Source organism: Etheostoma spectabile, chromosome 19 (assembly GCF_008692095.1).
Source record: "Etheostoma spectabile isolate EspeVRDwgs_2016 chromosome 19, UIUC_Espe_1.0, whole genome shotgun sequence".
Lineage (NCBI taxonomy): Eukaryota > Metazoa > Chordata > Actinopteri > Perciformes > Percidae > Etheostoma > Etheostoma spectabile.
This window is the reverse complement of record NC_045751.1, coordinates 8,444,531-8,460,961: the sequence shown is the minus strand read 5'-3', so window position 1 is coordinate 8,460,961 and position 16,431 is coordinate 8,444,531. Positions and strand designations below refer to the sequence as shown.

The window sequence follows — 16,431 nt, the reverse complement described above, 5'->3', positions numbered from 1 at the left end:
TCACCTTTGATTTTCAGTTGTTACTTTTGCTTTATAAATGACGTACGGAAAACAGATGGGTTTTTAATATAAAATACACTGACAGAAGTCTTTTTTCTTTCTTTAACCTCTCATCTTCACCACAATAAAAGAGAGATGCTAGTTTAACTGCCTTTTATTCTGGAACGCCAACGTCCCATTTCCTTGCGTGGTGACGTAACTTCCTCTTGTACGTACAATCCGGAAGCCGGTGCCTTGTTGTGATACTTAAGGAAATCAATTCTGGGCGAAGTTCACTTGCAAAAGTGGGATAAAAACAAAACATTAATACAGGTTTCGGGGGTGAGCATGGAGGTAAGAGTAGTTGGCATTAGAAACGCCTGACTTAATAAAAGAATCACCTTTGTGGTCATATATGATGATCAATTATAACACACAAACACAACAATGATGGCCTGGTTTTCGAGCGCGTCAACCGACCTGTTTAATTTATTATCCCTTTATTAAATCGATTCATGTAACTTTATATAATCTATTCAACCATTTGAATACGGTGTGGATAAAAGTAATTGATCCTGGTGATAAGTTACAATCATGTACAGTGTTTAAAGCTCTGAAAACAGTCGGTACAAACATTGCAGGCTGCGTCTTTTAAACGGTTATTGAATCTTTAGACATGAGTAGAGATGGGAGAAGCACACTGAAGCTTGCTCCTCTCCTATGAAGCAGCCTACACTGTTTCAATTATAAGGTTTCAATCATCGACCGCAGTCTATGGTTTCAATACAGTTTGTAGCAAATTAGCATTACCACGTGACTGATGACGTAGGAAACCTCAGACGTCACTGGTGTTCGGAAAGCACTTAACTCGCTTTGACTCTTTGAACACTTTCGCTGCTAAACTATGTTACTATGCTAAATAGAATAACTGAGAATTATTATATGTCGGCCTACACTAAATACATACGGTCATTTGATGAATATCATTTTCCAGTCGCTACACATTTTGATTCAGATGAATATGAACAGGCTATAACCATGAATTTAAAACACGCAAGCCCACAGTTTTGTGTAACAATGTGTAGGCTTTTTTTTGTCCAATGGGTTAAATCTATCAATTAATCAATGAACTAATGAACTTAAAAATGTACTTAAATTACTGTAAAATATTGCACAATACCATCTCCATTTAATGCATCACTCCTGATCACAAGTAGGCTATAACAGATATAACAACACACAGGCTTGTTGAAGTTGTATTGCTTATGTGAGACCAAAACTATTAAAATCCGAGAGGTTATAGTGCGTCTGCCAGTCTCAATGGCTGCTAAACGTCTTGCAAGCCACCAGATGTCGCTTTGTTTGAAGCCCCAAAGCCTCGAATCTGTTGTGGTCCAAATAGGAAGAAAGCCCCAAAGCTGTGTAAGGCTTCATTCGCCTATCACTATTTGGCTCTCTGTTTCACTCATTTACTCAGTTTCAGCTTTGCACTAAACCGAGCCGTGGGAAAGAAAAGCAGGTGATGTAAGATGCCAGCTTTCAGCATATAATTTAAAAAAAATTATTAAAAAAAATTAAATCGGTCAGATTCTTTTTAAAGCTACAATAATCATTTGTAGCAAAGTTATATCATGCAGTCCATGAGCAGAACAAAGTGACAGATGGCTTCCTGTCCTGGCTTTCAAAATAAAATCAAGAAGCATAAAATGTCTAAATTAGCAGTTATGCGGTAAATGTGCCCGACCAAAACAGGATTTCAGATACAGATTCTAATTTGGACATTTAAACAATATGTTACCCAAAATAAAAAAATGTAAACTTAAATCCAACATTAAGTTTTTCATTCAAATCTCTTAAAAATAGGGGTATCAAAAGAGTTGTGAAACAGTTGTCGTAAACTAAATTTGACATTTTACAACTGAAAAAAAAAAACTCTTTAAAAAGTAACGCTGCAAGTAATAACCATGGATTGTATAAAGCAAAACTTCACTGGAAATTCAAAAACAAAAACACAACATTTAACTCATTTTGAAGATGGGATTGTTTATGACCAAGGCTGGATCACTAACTGGGTAAAAGCAAGCAAGTGCCCCATGGCCCCAGACCCCCAAAACATCAGCTCAAGTGTAGTTTAGCAATTTAATTGCAAATGTTTTAGGGACTTTGCCCCACTCAAGTACAGAATCAGATAAGGTGGGTCCTTGATGTTTTGTTTTGTAGAAGATCCCTGTTTTTTTTTTGTTTTTTTTTGTTTTTTTTAAAGTAGTTTACAATCCTAAATAATATAGTAAGTATATTCCCAAATATGTATTTAATCAAATTAACCCATTTTAACTGACACACAGAAACCCCTTGTGTCATGTAGTGTAAATCCAGAACAGGAGTTCTGGGCCAAGTACTTCCACGGTCCATGGAGAAGGGCATTAGGCGTTAAGGGTCCGAACTCCAACCCTTCAAAAAGAAAAACCTAATTGTGAGACATGCCAGCTTGTTGGCCTCATTCTTCTATGGGCAGATAGGAAATCTGCTAGCTTCATGTTAACGATAAATTTTGCCCTCCCCACATGACAAAAACATTAGCTGCTTTTCGGAATAAAATATATTGGTATTGTCTTAGGCGATGACCAAAAACAAATGGTAGTGCCCACGCCTATGTGGGATGTGTGTGTGTGTGTGTGTGTGTGGTGTGTGTGTGTGTGTGTGTGTGTGTGTGTGTGTTCCCCCAAGGTGTATCAAGCCAGGCCATGTTTATGGCACGTATTTTTACACTGTAATTTTGCCTTGTACGTAGTTTTAATTAATTTGTTAACTAAATCGTTAAAAAAAAGCTACATGCTTTTAATTTGAAACCGTCTCGCTCAACATCCGGCGTCGATCATGATCCGTTGCTCCGGATCCATTGAGCGACCTGGCCCGGGCCAACACGAAGCAAAACGGATTCGGTGGTCCGCCTCCCCCTGTCAGACACCTTGAAACGATTATTGTCGTTTTCCCGATTTCTCGAGCACAATTAGCATAATAACGTTAGTCCGTTCAATTTCTCCGCGTCTGCCAGCTCCGGTGTTGGTCCGAGGACCGACAGACAGTCGGGCGCCAGGCTGGTCGTGGAGTGAGGAGGACCGCAGCCTTGCGTCAAAGCCAGCTAAAGCTAAACCGTGGTAGGGCAAGTCAGCAAGAAAGACGGGTAACAGCCACGTTACCTCCGGGTAGCTAGCCAGACGGCAGACAGGTTATTTTTGGCACGGTTGCTGGCGTACACACGCTCCGTTGTAGTCGCGTGAACTAGCCCAACATATGTGCAAAAGCTGTCAGTGCGGTCGGTTTAAATAACGTCACAGCTCATTTAGACCCGGCATTTGGGACATAGTATTTCCTCTTGCTCGCTATCTGAAACGACCACACATTTTGAAATATAGGTCAAACATAGGGGATTTCGGTTATTTGCGCAACATTTTGTTGAATTGTAGAGGGGCCTCATAGCACAACATATGAGGCCCAGTTGAAAAGATGGACCTGCATTTTTATTCGGATTTAACGGACGGTACTGGACAGCACGACGGTGATCCAGAGTTCTTGGATCCGCAGGCGTTCAATGGATTTGACACTGACAATAAGGTGACTCTATCTCATGAATGGGAGTATGGGACTCACGTCTTTCACTCACAAACGGTCACAATGCTAATTATTTGTATAGGTTTTGCATATTTGAAATAAAAAAAAGGCTTCCATTAAACCAAACGCATCTCAGTGTGTAGATATAGTACCTGTTTTTTGTTGCTGGTTTGGATTATTCTAAATCCTACTACCTCGCCGTTGCTTGTTGGATGGGAGTGTCATTGTGTGTTTTAATGTCCAGAAAAGGCAGATGAAGTCTGATTTTGGAGAATATCAGTGACATTGTCTTCTTCCTTCTAAAGCAATGATTATTTTTCCTAATATGTGCACCTGAATCTTTCAGTTCCCTGGAGGCAGTGACAACTACCTGTCAATTTCTGGGTCTGGCCATCCCTTCCTCTCCTCATCAGAGGTAGGCCTTTTCATCTTAAATTATTTTGGCATTTCATTTCCCTCGGACAGGTTTGTGTTCAAATATTTGGGTTTCCCACCGTCACTTTGCCCAAAAACAAAGACCACACACACATGTTTGTAATAAATCTTAAGAGTAAAAAGACAAAGGGTGCTAGTTGACATGGCTTTTGTTGAAGCATCTGGCTCCTTATTTTTTTTGACTTGAGGCACCTTAAAACCAAGCTATAACCACATTGGACCTCTTGACACAGTTTGAATGTGTTGATGATTTGGGACTTGTTTATCCAAAGATTAAACAAGGTGGAGGGTGGGGCCTTTACCAACTGCCACTTTGCTTGATTGAAACCCATGATGTCGCTTTCTCTCATGGGTGGGCCTAAATCTATGGGCGGGTAAAGCAGAGAAAAGGGAGGTAACGTTGCCCCTTATGACCTCATAAGGAGCAAGATTCCAGATCGGCCCATCTAAGCTTTCATTTTCATCTATTACCATTTCTAGCCACTGGGGGACCAAAGGCATGCTGGGGGAATGCATATTAATGTTAAAAAAACTCAAAGTGAAATTTTCATGCCATGGGGCCTTTAAATTGTCATCTATTAATTATAAAGGGATAGTGAGATAAACTGAGTCAGGATTTGGACCGTCTGACACAACAATTTCCTTAGGGAAATCATAGCTTGCATAATGTGTACAATTTCAACCAAAATGAAAAAAAAAGATTCTCTATTATATATTTGTCAATATTTAGTTACATTTCGGTATTTTATAATTTCAGGCAATACAATACATTTTATTTTTCTTGTGTCAGCCAGGAGATTAGGAAATTCTCTCAATCTTTTTTTGTCGTGTGGTGCACTGAATATTTTTTTTTCAAACAAGGTGGTTTAAAGCAATGGTTCTTAAAGTGGGGTACGGGGACTTTCAGGGTTCCTTGACGGCGTTCCACAGGGTCCCCCAGCAAAAAGTGGAATTATTATTATTCAGTGTGCCGTGGTGCTGCAATAGCAGCACTCGGCACAATGACTATTATTGCCCATACTTATTATTATTATTATTATTATTATTATTCCGCCTGTTTTTTGTCCCACTACTAGTCCCAAAGCGTTGCCAACACGCGCAACACATTACACCGAAATGTGGGTATTGATCGGGAATGGCGGGCTATGTAGTTTCAACCAGATTTGCCGCGTGGTTTTACCGAAATCGGCAAAAATACGGCAAAAAATGTCCCATAGACATGAATGGGAAATGTTTGGGAAATCGCTCAAAATGCCCCCTCTTTGGGACCGTGCTGTGTCGCCATACTTTAACGTAGAAACATGATTAAAAGTTTAAACCGAAGACAAGACTTTGGGCTTTACTGGGCTGAATGGGCGTTCAGATATCAAGCACGGGTTCTCCAGAATCCCAGTTTACGTATCGTCCCGTTTTCAGACCGGCTCAGATTTTCCAATGTGTGTGTATGTGGCGGAATGTTCAGAGCTAGAGTGGGGGACAGAGTGAGGGGCTGGGGTACAGATCTCTGGAAGTGTCCCGAACAAATGTCTCTCTCTCCTCCAGTTTTAACTCTTCAGACTTCATTATTGGTCAAAATGTAGGGAATTTTGTTCCGGTCGCAGACATGTAACTATGGAGTCTGTCGGACTTAAATTGTTGGCTGTGATCTACCAACTGTCGAGAGAAATCAGGAAAAAATCATAAAGCTGGGGCACGATTCAATGATTTATTTCCCAAACAAATGTCTCTCTCTCCTCCAGTTTTAATTATTTATACATCATAGTTGGTCATAATGTAGGGAATCTTGTTCCAATCGCAGACATGTAACTATGGAGTCTATCGGAGTAATACTTTTCGCGCTAGGCTCACCAACTGCAGATATAGACAATGAAAGAAAGACTCTGGCCCGTACTCTGAGTAAATCACCATAGCAACAGGTTCTGATACTGAGAGGACAGAGGGAGGGGCTGCAGGACGATGCTCTGAAACAAACAAATTGCTCTCTCTCCTCCAGTTCTATCTCTTTATACATCATAGTTGGTCAAAATGTAGGAAATCTTGTTCCGGTCGCAGACATGTAACTATGGAATCTATCAGACTTAAAATTTTCACGCTAGGGAACCAACTGCCAATACAAGACATTGAAAACGGCTCAGACACACCCACCTCTATCATGACCCTGTTCCCTGGCGGCCATGTTGACCAACTGACTCCTAACTGATGTTTCCATTGTGTGTGTGTGTGTGGATGGGCCCCAATAGCAGGCACACTGATAAAATTTCTGCGGAATTTTCTAGTTATTTTTATTATTTTCACACTGTCAAGTAACACAGTGACAGAATGTATGACTTATGTGGTCATGGCTTTTGTAAACTTTCTGTAATAAAACATCTAAAAGCAAAAATCCAGATGGCAACGTGGTATCATGACTTTACATAAAAGTACAAGCCCCTTTTCTAAAGCCACGTGGCGTGTTATCACAAGGCACAAGCGAGTATAGGAAAAGAAGAACGGGGTTGGGTTTAGGAAAAGAAGAAACAGTTGGGTTTAGGAAAAGAAGAACGGGGTTGGGTTTAGGAAAACAACAAACGTAGAAAATAAACATCACATGCGCAACACGATTCTCACTCTCCTGGGTCCATCCTCCACCCGGCCAACCTCCCAACTCGGATTTTCGACCTTTTACACAACTCGCTACTCCGTAAATTCACAGGCTATCGCAAGGTAACAAAAGTCAATGGACGCCAAATGGCGTTCATAAACACGCTAAAAAGCAAGAATGCGCGTTGATAACACGGCAATAATAGCATACGAATTGGCGTGTCATACAAACGCCACTTCTTGAGGTGAGTCTGCAGACGGGGACCCTGTTACAAAATCTAATCAAATGTGGGTCCGTGGTCTAATTCTTATCAGTTTGGGGGTCCTTGATGTCAAAAGTTTGAGAACCACTGGTTTAAAGAGTCTGGAAATACCTTCAGCACACCGGCAAGGTTTTTTAAAGATCACCAGGTATTTCAGGAAAAATGGATGCTTAGCTCCGTGACTTGAATGTAACGGTAATACATTAGGTGGCCATCCTGGGGCTAATCAGGCTCCTGCGCCACCGTTTTAAATCAGTTGACCTTACTACAACCATCATCAAACGCTATCATTTCTAACTTAATACTTAGCAGGTGCAAATTATATTTTCTAGCATTTCAACCATGTTGATATTTTGTTTTTGTAATGTGTGAGTCGTACAAAAGAAGGCCTTTGTTCTGTATGTATGAACCATTTAATGAGTAGATATAAAAACCACAAATATGACCCATGGCATTTTTTAATCAACGTTCACTTACTGACATACTCACATTTTTTAGTGTGCCACTAAACCCATTGACCTCTTCAACCTCGCTGGATCTGCTGGTGGAGTATGAATTATTTATCAATACTTTATATTTCACTACCCCTTCTGCTTAAATTCAGACACCTTTTATTTTTATTTTTTTTCTGTCATTTTGGAAACAACCTTTTTTTTTTTTTTTTTTTTTTTTACAGCGGGTAAATCATCAAACACAATGCCAAAAATGAAATTTAAAATACTAAAAAATCGGACTCATCCTAGGATGGGGTGATGAAAGCACATAATTTACATTTAGGTTCAGGCTAATAAAAGTTGTATTTATACTTCTCTTAAGTGTTGCTCTGTTATCAGAATGGACAGAAATATTAGAAAAAGAGAAACAACCTTTGCCTCAGCAGCGGAGTGCATCAGTTTTTAGAGGGATAGTAATTATAAAAAACGTAACAGCGAAACACATCTACGAACCGGTTGGAGAGCGTTTAGCAGACATGGCGTCATCAGTGTCATCCCCTACAGTGTCACATCACCAAACCATACTCCTTACACCTAAACGCAACCTATTCATACCTAAAACTGAATCTGAAGTTGTGGTTTTCTGCACAAACCAATTCAGTAATATTGCAATCATCGGCATTCTCACTATCTGCTGCCTACTGTTCACCTATCAGCACATTGTGCAGCTGCCAGTGATAGCATGCTTTGACCGTTTCAATCGTTAAAGCTGTTTTTTTTTGTTTTGTTTTTCTTATGGTGCATGACCAGGGTCCTGTGTCACGAAGCAAGTTCAACTTTTTCGCGAAAGACTGCAACATTGGACTCAGCGATTGTTTTGGTTCAATACAAGAATATTGGAGAATTTTCTTTTACATTTTTTTTGTTTTTATTCAACAAAATTGTTGTATTTCCGCAGCAGCAGAAACGCAGAACCGAATACACTTTGATATCTGTTTATAAATCGCAAGTTACATCGTTATCGCGTTATTCAACACCCAACATGTTTCTCATGTCTTGCAGCCCTAGTTTGGATCTGATCCTCTGAGTTTAAGCTTCATCAGAGGCCCTGCTGTTACAGTGGTGATCTACCCCAGTTACCAGTGAGGTTGCTTTATGATGCCAAAAAACCTGAGTTATACCCAAAGTTAGCCTGCGAACCCTCTATTCTTGCTTTGTGACACAAGCCCCCTGAACACTGCAGTTTTCCACACCTGACTCGATCACTCGTGACACATAGCATTTTAGAGATATTTCAGTTTTACAATCTATGAAAATTAATCTTAAGATATGTCTTTGGACTGATCTTTTGTCCAAAATAATAAATCTCTTAAGTGAAGTTGTTGTAACTGACTCATCTTTTCCCACCTTTCTTGTGGCTCTCTTACCTTTCTTTCCAAATGGTTGTTCACTCCTGGCTCCCCCCCCAATTTCTCACAAACTTGTTTTTTCTTCCTTCCATTCTTCTTTTACTTTTCTCGTCTTCTCTTTCCACTTTTGCTGCCGTCCGCCATCTTCATTCCAGACGTTCCACACTCCCAGCCTTGGCGATGAGGAATTCGAAATACCTCCCATCTCCTTGGATCCGGACTCGGCCCTCACCGTCTCGGATGTGGTGTCTCATTTCGGGGAGCTGTCGGACACCGGCCCCTCCAACAGCGTGGTGGTACCCGGGAACGCTGTGGTCGAAGGGGACGACCCCTCGTTCGCCTCCACTTTCGTTAACGCCCCCTCCCAGGGACTGGAGCACCTCAGTCTGGGAGTCATCAACCAGTCAGGAGGAAGTGCTTTGTTGGGGTCGTCACTGGGAATGGTGAGGACTTTAAGTACAGGACATATGAAACCGTCTTAAGTTATCTCTGTATCAAACGCTGGTTAGATCCTCTCACATTCTCTTTCCATCTCCAGGATCTCGGTCATCCCATCGGCTCTCAGTTCAGCAGCTCGTCTCCAGTGACCATCGACGTCCCGCTGGGTGACATGAGCCAGGGCCTGCTGGGATCCAACCAGCTGACCACTATCGATCAGTCAGAGCTCAGCGCGCAACTGGGGCTCGGCTTGGGAGGCGGGAACATGTTGCAACACCCCCAGTCGCCCGATAACCCTCTGTCGGCCACGGCGTCGCCCACCAGCTCCCTCCAGGATGACGACATGGATGACTTTAGAAGAGTGAGTCTTATACGATGGGACAATGGGATTGAGATTCGCTGTTAGTCAACACTAACATGGAGTTTACCTGGAGATAAATGGGTGGTGGTGGTGATGGCGCAGTGGATATAGCACATGCCTTTGATGGGGGAGATCCCGGTTCAATTCCGACTGCAACACATCCACCAATGTGTCCCCGAGCAAGACACTTAGTTGCTCCAGAGGTGTGCGGCCTCTGACATATATAACACTAATTTTTCTCTTCCCCTCCAATTAGAGCGTCCTGGTGGAATCTCCGGTCTCTCTTGCTGTCATCTCCCTCGATCCCTCCCTGTCCGACTCCCCACTCTCTGCCCCCCCCTCCAGCATCTCTCCTGCTGTTGGGCGGAAAGGAGGAGCAGGAGGGAAGAAAGGGAAGAAAAAGAAAGACCCCAACGAACCTCAGAAACCTGTTTCGGCCTACGCTTTGTTCTTCAGGGACACGCAGGCAGCTATTAAGGGACAAAACCCCAACGCTACTTTTGGAGAAGTGTCTAAGATAGTGGCCTCCATGTGGGACAGCCTTGGGGAGGAGCAGAAACAGGTGAGGGGAAAAAAAAGGAAACTCTTGCAAAGATTATGAAATTTGTGCAATTTGTGATTATCGTTCATTCATTGATCCATCAGTCCATCTTTTTAGTTGTTGTTGTTTACTGTATACAGTATGTTCCAGTGGATTGATTTTAGCTTGAAGGAAATGTCTTTAAAAGTATTTATTTCCCACTCCGCTGTATTACAAGCTGACATGCGCCTAATATAATGTGGTGAGATTGAAACACAATCTTCATTTCAATGCATTATTTTCCCTTTTTTTCAGATTTACAAGAGGAAAAACGAAGCGTCAAAGAAGGATTACTTGAAGGCGCTGGCAGAGTACAGAGCCGGCCAGATTATTGAACAGATGTCCACAGTATGTACAGTAGTTGGAAAATACACATGGGAACATTATGGTTTAACAGAGCGTCTTGCTGCCCATTCCAAGGGCTGGGTCTAACTGCTGGTGTATGAGACTGTACACTGCATGCTTTATTAGATGGTTTGTAGGATGTCCCTTTTGTGGTGGCACGGGTTGTCAGGAGATTTAGGAATATACATCACTGGACTGTTTTTTCTTATTCCCTTTGTGGCTACATAGAGCTTTAACTTTAAGTATCACCACACCACAAAGTCTTGATTTTCTACAAAATGTCTTTCTGTTTAAGATTGTGACAAGTTTCCTGAATGAGCGAGAACCCTGCTGTATTTTGCCAAAGTGCACTCCTAAAAGATTATAATTGGTTGGAAATAGCTTTGTATTTAGGATGTGATTGTTTTTTAGGAGGTCGCCTGGCAATGTTACGCTATTACTCATCGACAGTATACCCAAGTTTCTACATTTCCCATTTTTTCATGATCCATTAGATTGCCCAGCCTGTTATTAAATATATTTAAACACAGCCAGTTATTTAAGTAGGGGTGTGATGAGCGGTTCGGCTCACGAGACGAGACATGAGATTGGGTTCACAAGAACAAGACGAGATTTTAACACTATTTTAAAGAAAACCTTTACTCAGAGAACCAGGGTTACAATCTAACCAAGTGTTTCAATGCAGCAGTAAACAAGGAAGTAAAGAAGTCTTGTATTGATTTATGACCATTTTAAAACGAGGGGAGAACATTTCTCTTTGTTTAATATCATTTAAAGTAAAGTGAGGTTTTGCTTTCTGCTTTCGACTCATTTAAAAAAAGACAGAAAGAGAGTCAGCGGCCGTACCCTCTGTTCTAACGCTAGGTTTTACTGGCAGCTTTATGCAATTGCAACTCTGCTACTGCTCTGCAAAAGTGAACTCAGAGTCAACTTTGGCAAACGGGCAGGGGGATCTTCTCTGCTAATTTAGAAGTCCAGGCCAGACTCATCTTCAAAGCCAGATGTATTTACAAGACCAACCAGGTTAGGCTCCATCTACTGGCTGTTGCTCATAAGTCTTTAATGTATCCATCCCTTCTCTCCTCAGGCCTCTATTGAAGTCATGGACACCTCCCCATCGCCCCCATCTCCCCCACCTCCAGCCCCTGCTCACGCTGCCACAGCCTCCACCCTAGCCGCTCGCACCACCAGGTCACAGCATTACAACCCCGAGGAGAACACCATCACTAACATCTGTGCCTCCAACATCATCATGGACCTGCCTCAGGTCACCACGCGCTCCCGCACCGGCGCCATCAAACCCCAGCCTCCGCCCGCTCCCAGCCCGCCGAACCCCCCCACCGTCACAAAGATCATCATCAAGCAGACGCAGCTGCCCTCCGGTGGTATATCGGTCACTGCGACGCCTGCCTCCTCGCCGCGCCAGCCGCCGCCGCTGCAGCAGATGCAGAGCACCCCTTTTCTGCCCCGGCTGCAGCAGATGGTGCACGCCCAGGCCCCTCCCCCACTGCAGGCCAAGCCACGAGCTGCTGTAGCAGCTGCCACAGCTCCACCTCCGCTGCAGATCAAGGTCATCCCATCGCCGCGGCAGTCAGATTCAAGCGTGCCAATCATTGTGACGTCAGCCGGTGAAACACCCACGTCAGTGAGCTCCTCTGGTCTGACGGTGGAGGTGGGCCAGTCGGCTGATGTGGTGACGGGAGGAGAGGAAGTGGCGGAGGCAGAGGAAGGGGTAAGCTCGCATAAAACGACCTGTTGGTGCTTGTAATTTAGCAACACAGGAAATGTAGCTCATCCAAATGTTGCATTTAATATCTGCAGCTTTGAAGTGGAGTGTCAGATAAATACCTGAAATTTTGAAATTTGTCTTTTGTCTTGTCTCTCAGATGGAGGTTGAGGTGAGCGTTGCGCCTGTCCCGAGTGTGACTCCCACCGCCAGCCGTAACATTTGTGTGCGCGCCGGCTGCACCAAGCCCGCTGTGGAGAGCAAAGACTGGGACAAGGAGTACTGTAGCAATGAGTGTGTCGCCACACACTGCAGGTGTGTACACCAACAACATGCACACCATGTCTGGGTCCGAGAGTTTTGTAAATACAAAAATTAATTTAATGATCGGGTAGTGGGTCACTACAGTAGTTGAATGGGTTGGGGGATGTTTTGTGTTCAGCAGTGATGAACGGAGGAGCTTGAAATGCCTCTAATAACTACTGTTTGGTACCAAAATCCGGTTCCCCTAAGGCAGTGGTTCCCAAACTTTTTCAGCTCAAGACCCAAAAGAGAAATTTGGTGTCTCCCCGGGACCCAAATTTACAAAAATACACCATGAATCATTGTAACATCTACATTTTTTAAACTGTGGACAAAAGACGGAACAAACCATGAATTTAGATGTATATGAAGTATATTTATTCCATTATAAAAGTAACCAAAAACAGAAAAGGTCTCGATTCTCCTTTCTGTGTGTCTGTCCCCTTTCTCAACTCATGTTCTCATCCCCTCCCATCGTCCCTCAGTACCGACACCAACATTTTTTTTAAATAATGCTGACTTGAATTTAATGAGATGTGTGTGTGTGTCTGGTTGAAGATATCAACCATCTGATCTATTCTAGGTTCGGTTTTTGAAAGTGCCCCATTCTGAGGTCATGCTGAGCATTTCATTTGTTCTCTGCCAATTGGCGACCCAAAAAAACGGGTCTGCGACCCAATTTGGGTCCCGACCCTAAGTTTGGGAAACATTGCCCTAAGGAACCGGTTTCTACACAACCAGTAGGAACGCAAATTTCGGTTCCTCATTTCAGTTCCACTTACTGTGTCGGCTGAAATATTTTCCCTCTGTTGCTCCGAAACGGATGTAAAAATATCACACTTTCTCTGTAGTCTACTGTTAAAATTATGGCATTTTTCTTCTCTCTGGGCTCACCAAAACTGACATATTAACCATTCACTGCACCTGATTGCTAGCAAACATATAGGACAAGACCCTGTAGCCTGGTGGTGGGGGAAGTGGGACATTCTCCCCAATTTGTCTGCCCTTTCAAACTCATACCTGTGTGTACAGGCCTCTTTGACACCATCTGAGAGCGTTTTCTCCTGTGCAGCACATGCCATAAGTCAGGAGAGGTGGTATAATAAAATAAAATAGAGAGAGAGAGAGAGAGAGCATGGTTATTTTTCTGCAAAAGAACTGCTAAAGTTTGAAGCTGGTTTAGTTAGCATACCAACTCAACATTTGTTTAGTTGTTACTGGTTAATAGTGTAACTGTTATTTATTGTTAAAGGTGCAGTATGTGATACTGACATCTAGTGTTTAAAATAGTTACTACATTACAAATTCAAAATACTGGAGAGAGTTGTCTCCCCCGCCCCCTCCTCCCCAAACTTGAAGTTCACGTTGCTTGCCAGGCTGAGACCGCAGCATCCCCAACAATGTTGCTAGATGCTTGTCTCAGATAGACATTACTTCACAGCACAGCGGAGTATATATTTTATATATACATATATTTCTTTTTAGATTCACCAGTGATTCTCTTGTCAAATCATAAAATAAATGACCAATGTTCATCACAACTTTTTGAGAGTCTAGCAGTCCAAAACCCAAAGTCATTCAATTTACCATCATGTGAGACAAAAACAGTTTTTTACATTTGGCAAGTTGTAACAAATGTAAAAAAAAAAAAAATCTACAAATCCAAATTCAATAATTGTTTCAGCTTTATTTAAAACATGAGCGCTAAACTTGTATGGCATTACTATATAGTGTGAACACTTCATACGCACCTGATAAGTGTGTTAGATCCAGACTAGTATCCTGGGCTTGGTAGACCTAAATAAGCCTGTATTCAGTTAGAGAAATATATGGATTAGATAGAAACTGGAATACTGTGGCAAGCAAACACAATCATCATCTCTGGTTACGTAGCAGTTATTCAATAAAACAAAAGAAATCACGGAGAGTTAGATAAATACTATGCTCATTATGTTCTGAATATGATCAAAACAAGGGTAAGAGTTTGAACTGGCATACTTGTGTGCTTGTAAATGTACTTATACAAGTACGGGAATGTGCATTTAAGTGCATCTTGTCCAGACATTACATCCATGGACTAAAGAAAGATGTACTGTGCATATATATATATATATATATATATATATATATATATATATATATATATATATATATATATATATATATATATATATATATATATATATATATAACCCTTTTTGATGTTGTTTTTTCCTCCTCCACAGAGATGTGTTCATGGCCTGGTGCGCTATCCGAGGGCAGAACTCCACCACCGTCACATAGGGAAAGGACACATCTGATGTAGAAGGAGCGCTACACAGAGAGAAAAGGACAAAGACTAACACATGAAATGCAAATGAACATAGGAATGAATGAATGACCTGGCTCCGGTAGCGCCAGAATAATGGTTTGTATTGTCATCTTGATGAGTACAAAGACAAGAGAGTCGCAGGTTTGAAGATTTAAAAAAAATATAAAAATAAAATCACTACAATGTACTTTTCTATGGTCGACGCGTTCACTCTGCACAAGTGGCTCTCCAGCAGCGAAATAACTAAATTATTTGGAAATCCTCCAGTGGAAATGACATCTCACAATGAGGACAAATGGATGAACACTCAAGAAAATGCAGAAGAAGAAAATTCCAAGGATCATCTAGTGTGAATCTGAAATATAGACTTGATTAAAAAAAGACAGAAAAAGATCATTTTATATTGAATTATGGTGTTTTTAATTGTTTTGAAAAGAAGAAAAAAGTGCAGGATGAAAATCATGACTCGAGTTTATTTTTATTAATTTATATAATTCCAAATGATGTGTGTACACTCTTCCCTTTACTGTTACATTGAAGATTGATTGATTTGAATGAAATCTTAAGAAGCAATTTTTGTTTAATTGTTCTTCGGTAATGTGCGGGTGCTTTGGTGTGGAGGGGGTCAGTGGCTACTTCAGAGATTTAACGTACAAACAATCAACAACTGGGCAAAGCACAAACAATCTTAAACAGTTTGGAGTTCTAGAAGTGGCCAAAATGTTTTTAAGAAGCCATTTTGAGACATCTTGGTAATGAATCGGCCACCAGCCAAATGCAGGTTTATAAGACACCTTGGGGGGGGGGGGGGGTGATGATGATCTACCATCACGCAAAGGTTTTTACTCAAACTTTCAGAACAGGTGCTAAAATAACGAACTCTAACGTTGTCTTTCTCCTCTCCTGCTATGATACCCCACAACATGAGAACTTTTCAAATACGTGGTGCAAATTTAGTTTTATGAAGAACATTTGTGGGCAAATTTGGTGAAAAGAATGTAATGGAATAAACCAACCAGCCCTGACAGCACTACTGTAAGGGAAAAGGGAATACACCATGTAAAGCTTTACTTTTTGCGTAACTGTATTTCATTTAAGAACATTGCTTTCAGGTCTGTTTAATGTTTGAGGAAGGGAATGGTTTTTTTCCCCAAAAAAAGTTCCCAATCAAATGAAATTATGCTGTGACCTGGCCTGATTTATTCTAGATATCCTGGAAATGTTTTTAACGGTGAAATAAAAATATTTTATGTTTTATTATATATTTGGCAATGCACATTTTGACGTAAGCTGCTGGAGTGGCATTTGTTTGATTAATTTGACAGGTGATACATTTTATATATATATATATATATATATATATATATATATATATATATATAGGACACCCCATACATTATACAGAACAAAAAGCAACAACAGTTAAACAATTATACATACATTTAGCAAAATTATAAATATACACTTCAGAATTTAAATGTATAAGATAGCAAATATAGTTTATCAATAGACAAACTGTGTTAAACGTGTGATGTCATCACTGCACTTTCTATCGCGAGATTGACGTCAGTAGAAGTGTTTGATGACGATGGCGGGAAAACCCACCGTGGCGGGAAAAAGCAGCGTGGTCCACACAAGACAGGGGGCGCTGCTGC

General features: G+C 41.4%; 1 protein-coding gene across 4 annotated transcripts; it reads left to right on the top strand.

Annotated features, from left to right (window-relative positions):
• Positions 1-204: 204 nt before the first annotated feature.
• Positions 205-16,038, top strand: tox4b (TOX high mobility group box family member 4 b). 4 transcript variants are annotated; one of them, XM_032543990.1, is made up of 10 exons: positions 208-333; positions 3,938-4,006; positions 7,368-7,418; positions 8,868-9,155; positions 9,251-9,511; positions 9,768-10,073; positions 10,347-10,439; positions 11,524-12,168; positions 12,323-12,477; positions 14,691-16,038. In XM_032543990.1, exons 1-10 carry the CDS (start codon positions 328-330, stop codon positions 14,746-14,748), a joined length of 1,932 nt encoding a protein of 643 aa, XP_032399881.1. In that variant the 5' UTR covers positions 208-327; the 3' UTR covers positions 14,749-16,038. The 4 variants fall into 4 exon arrangements, with proteins under 4 accessions (XP_032399882.1, XP_032399881.1, XP_032399879.1 ...); XM_032543988.1 differs by lacking the exon at positions 208-333 and adding an exon at positions 2,858-3,594; XM_032543991.1 differs by lacking the exon at positions 7,368-7,418 and having other exon boundaries at positions 205-333.
• Positions 16,039-16,431: the final 393 nt, after the last annotated feature.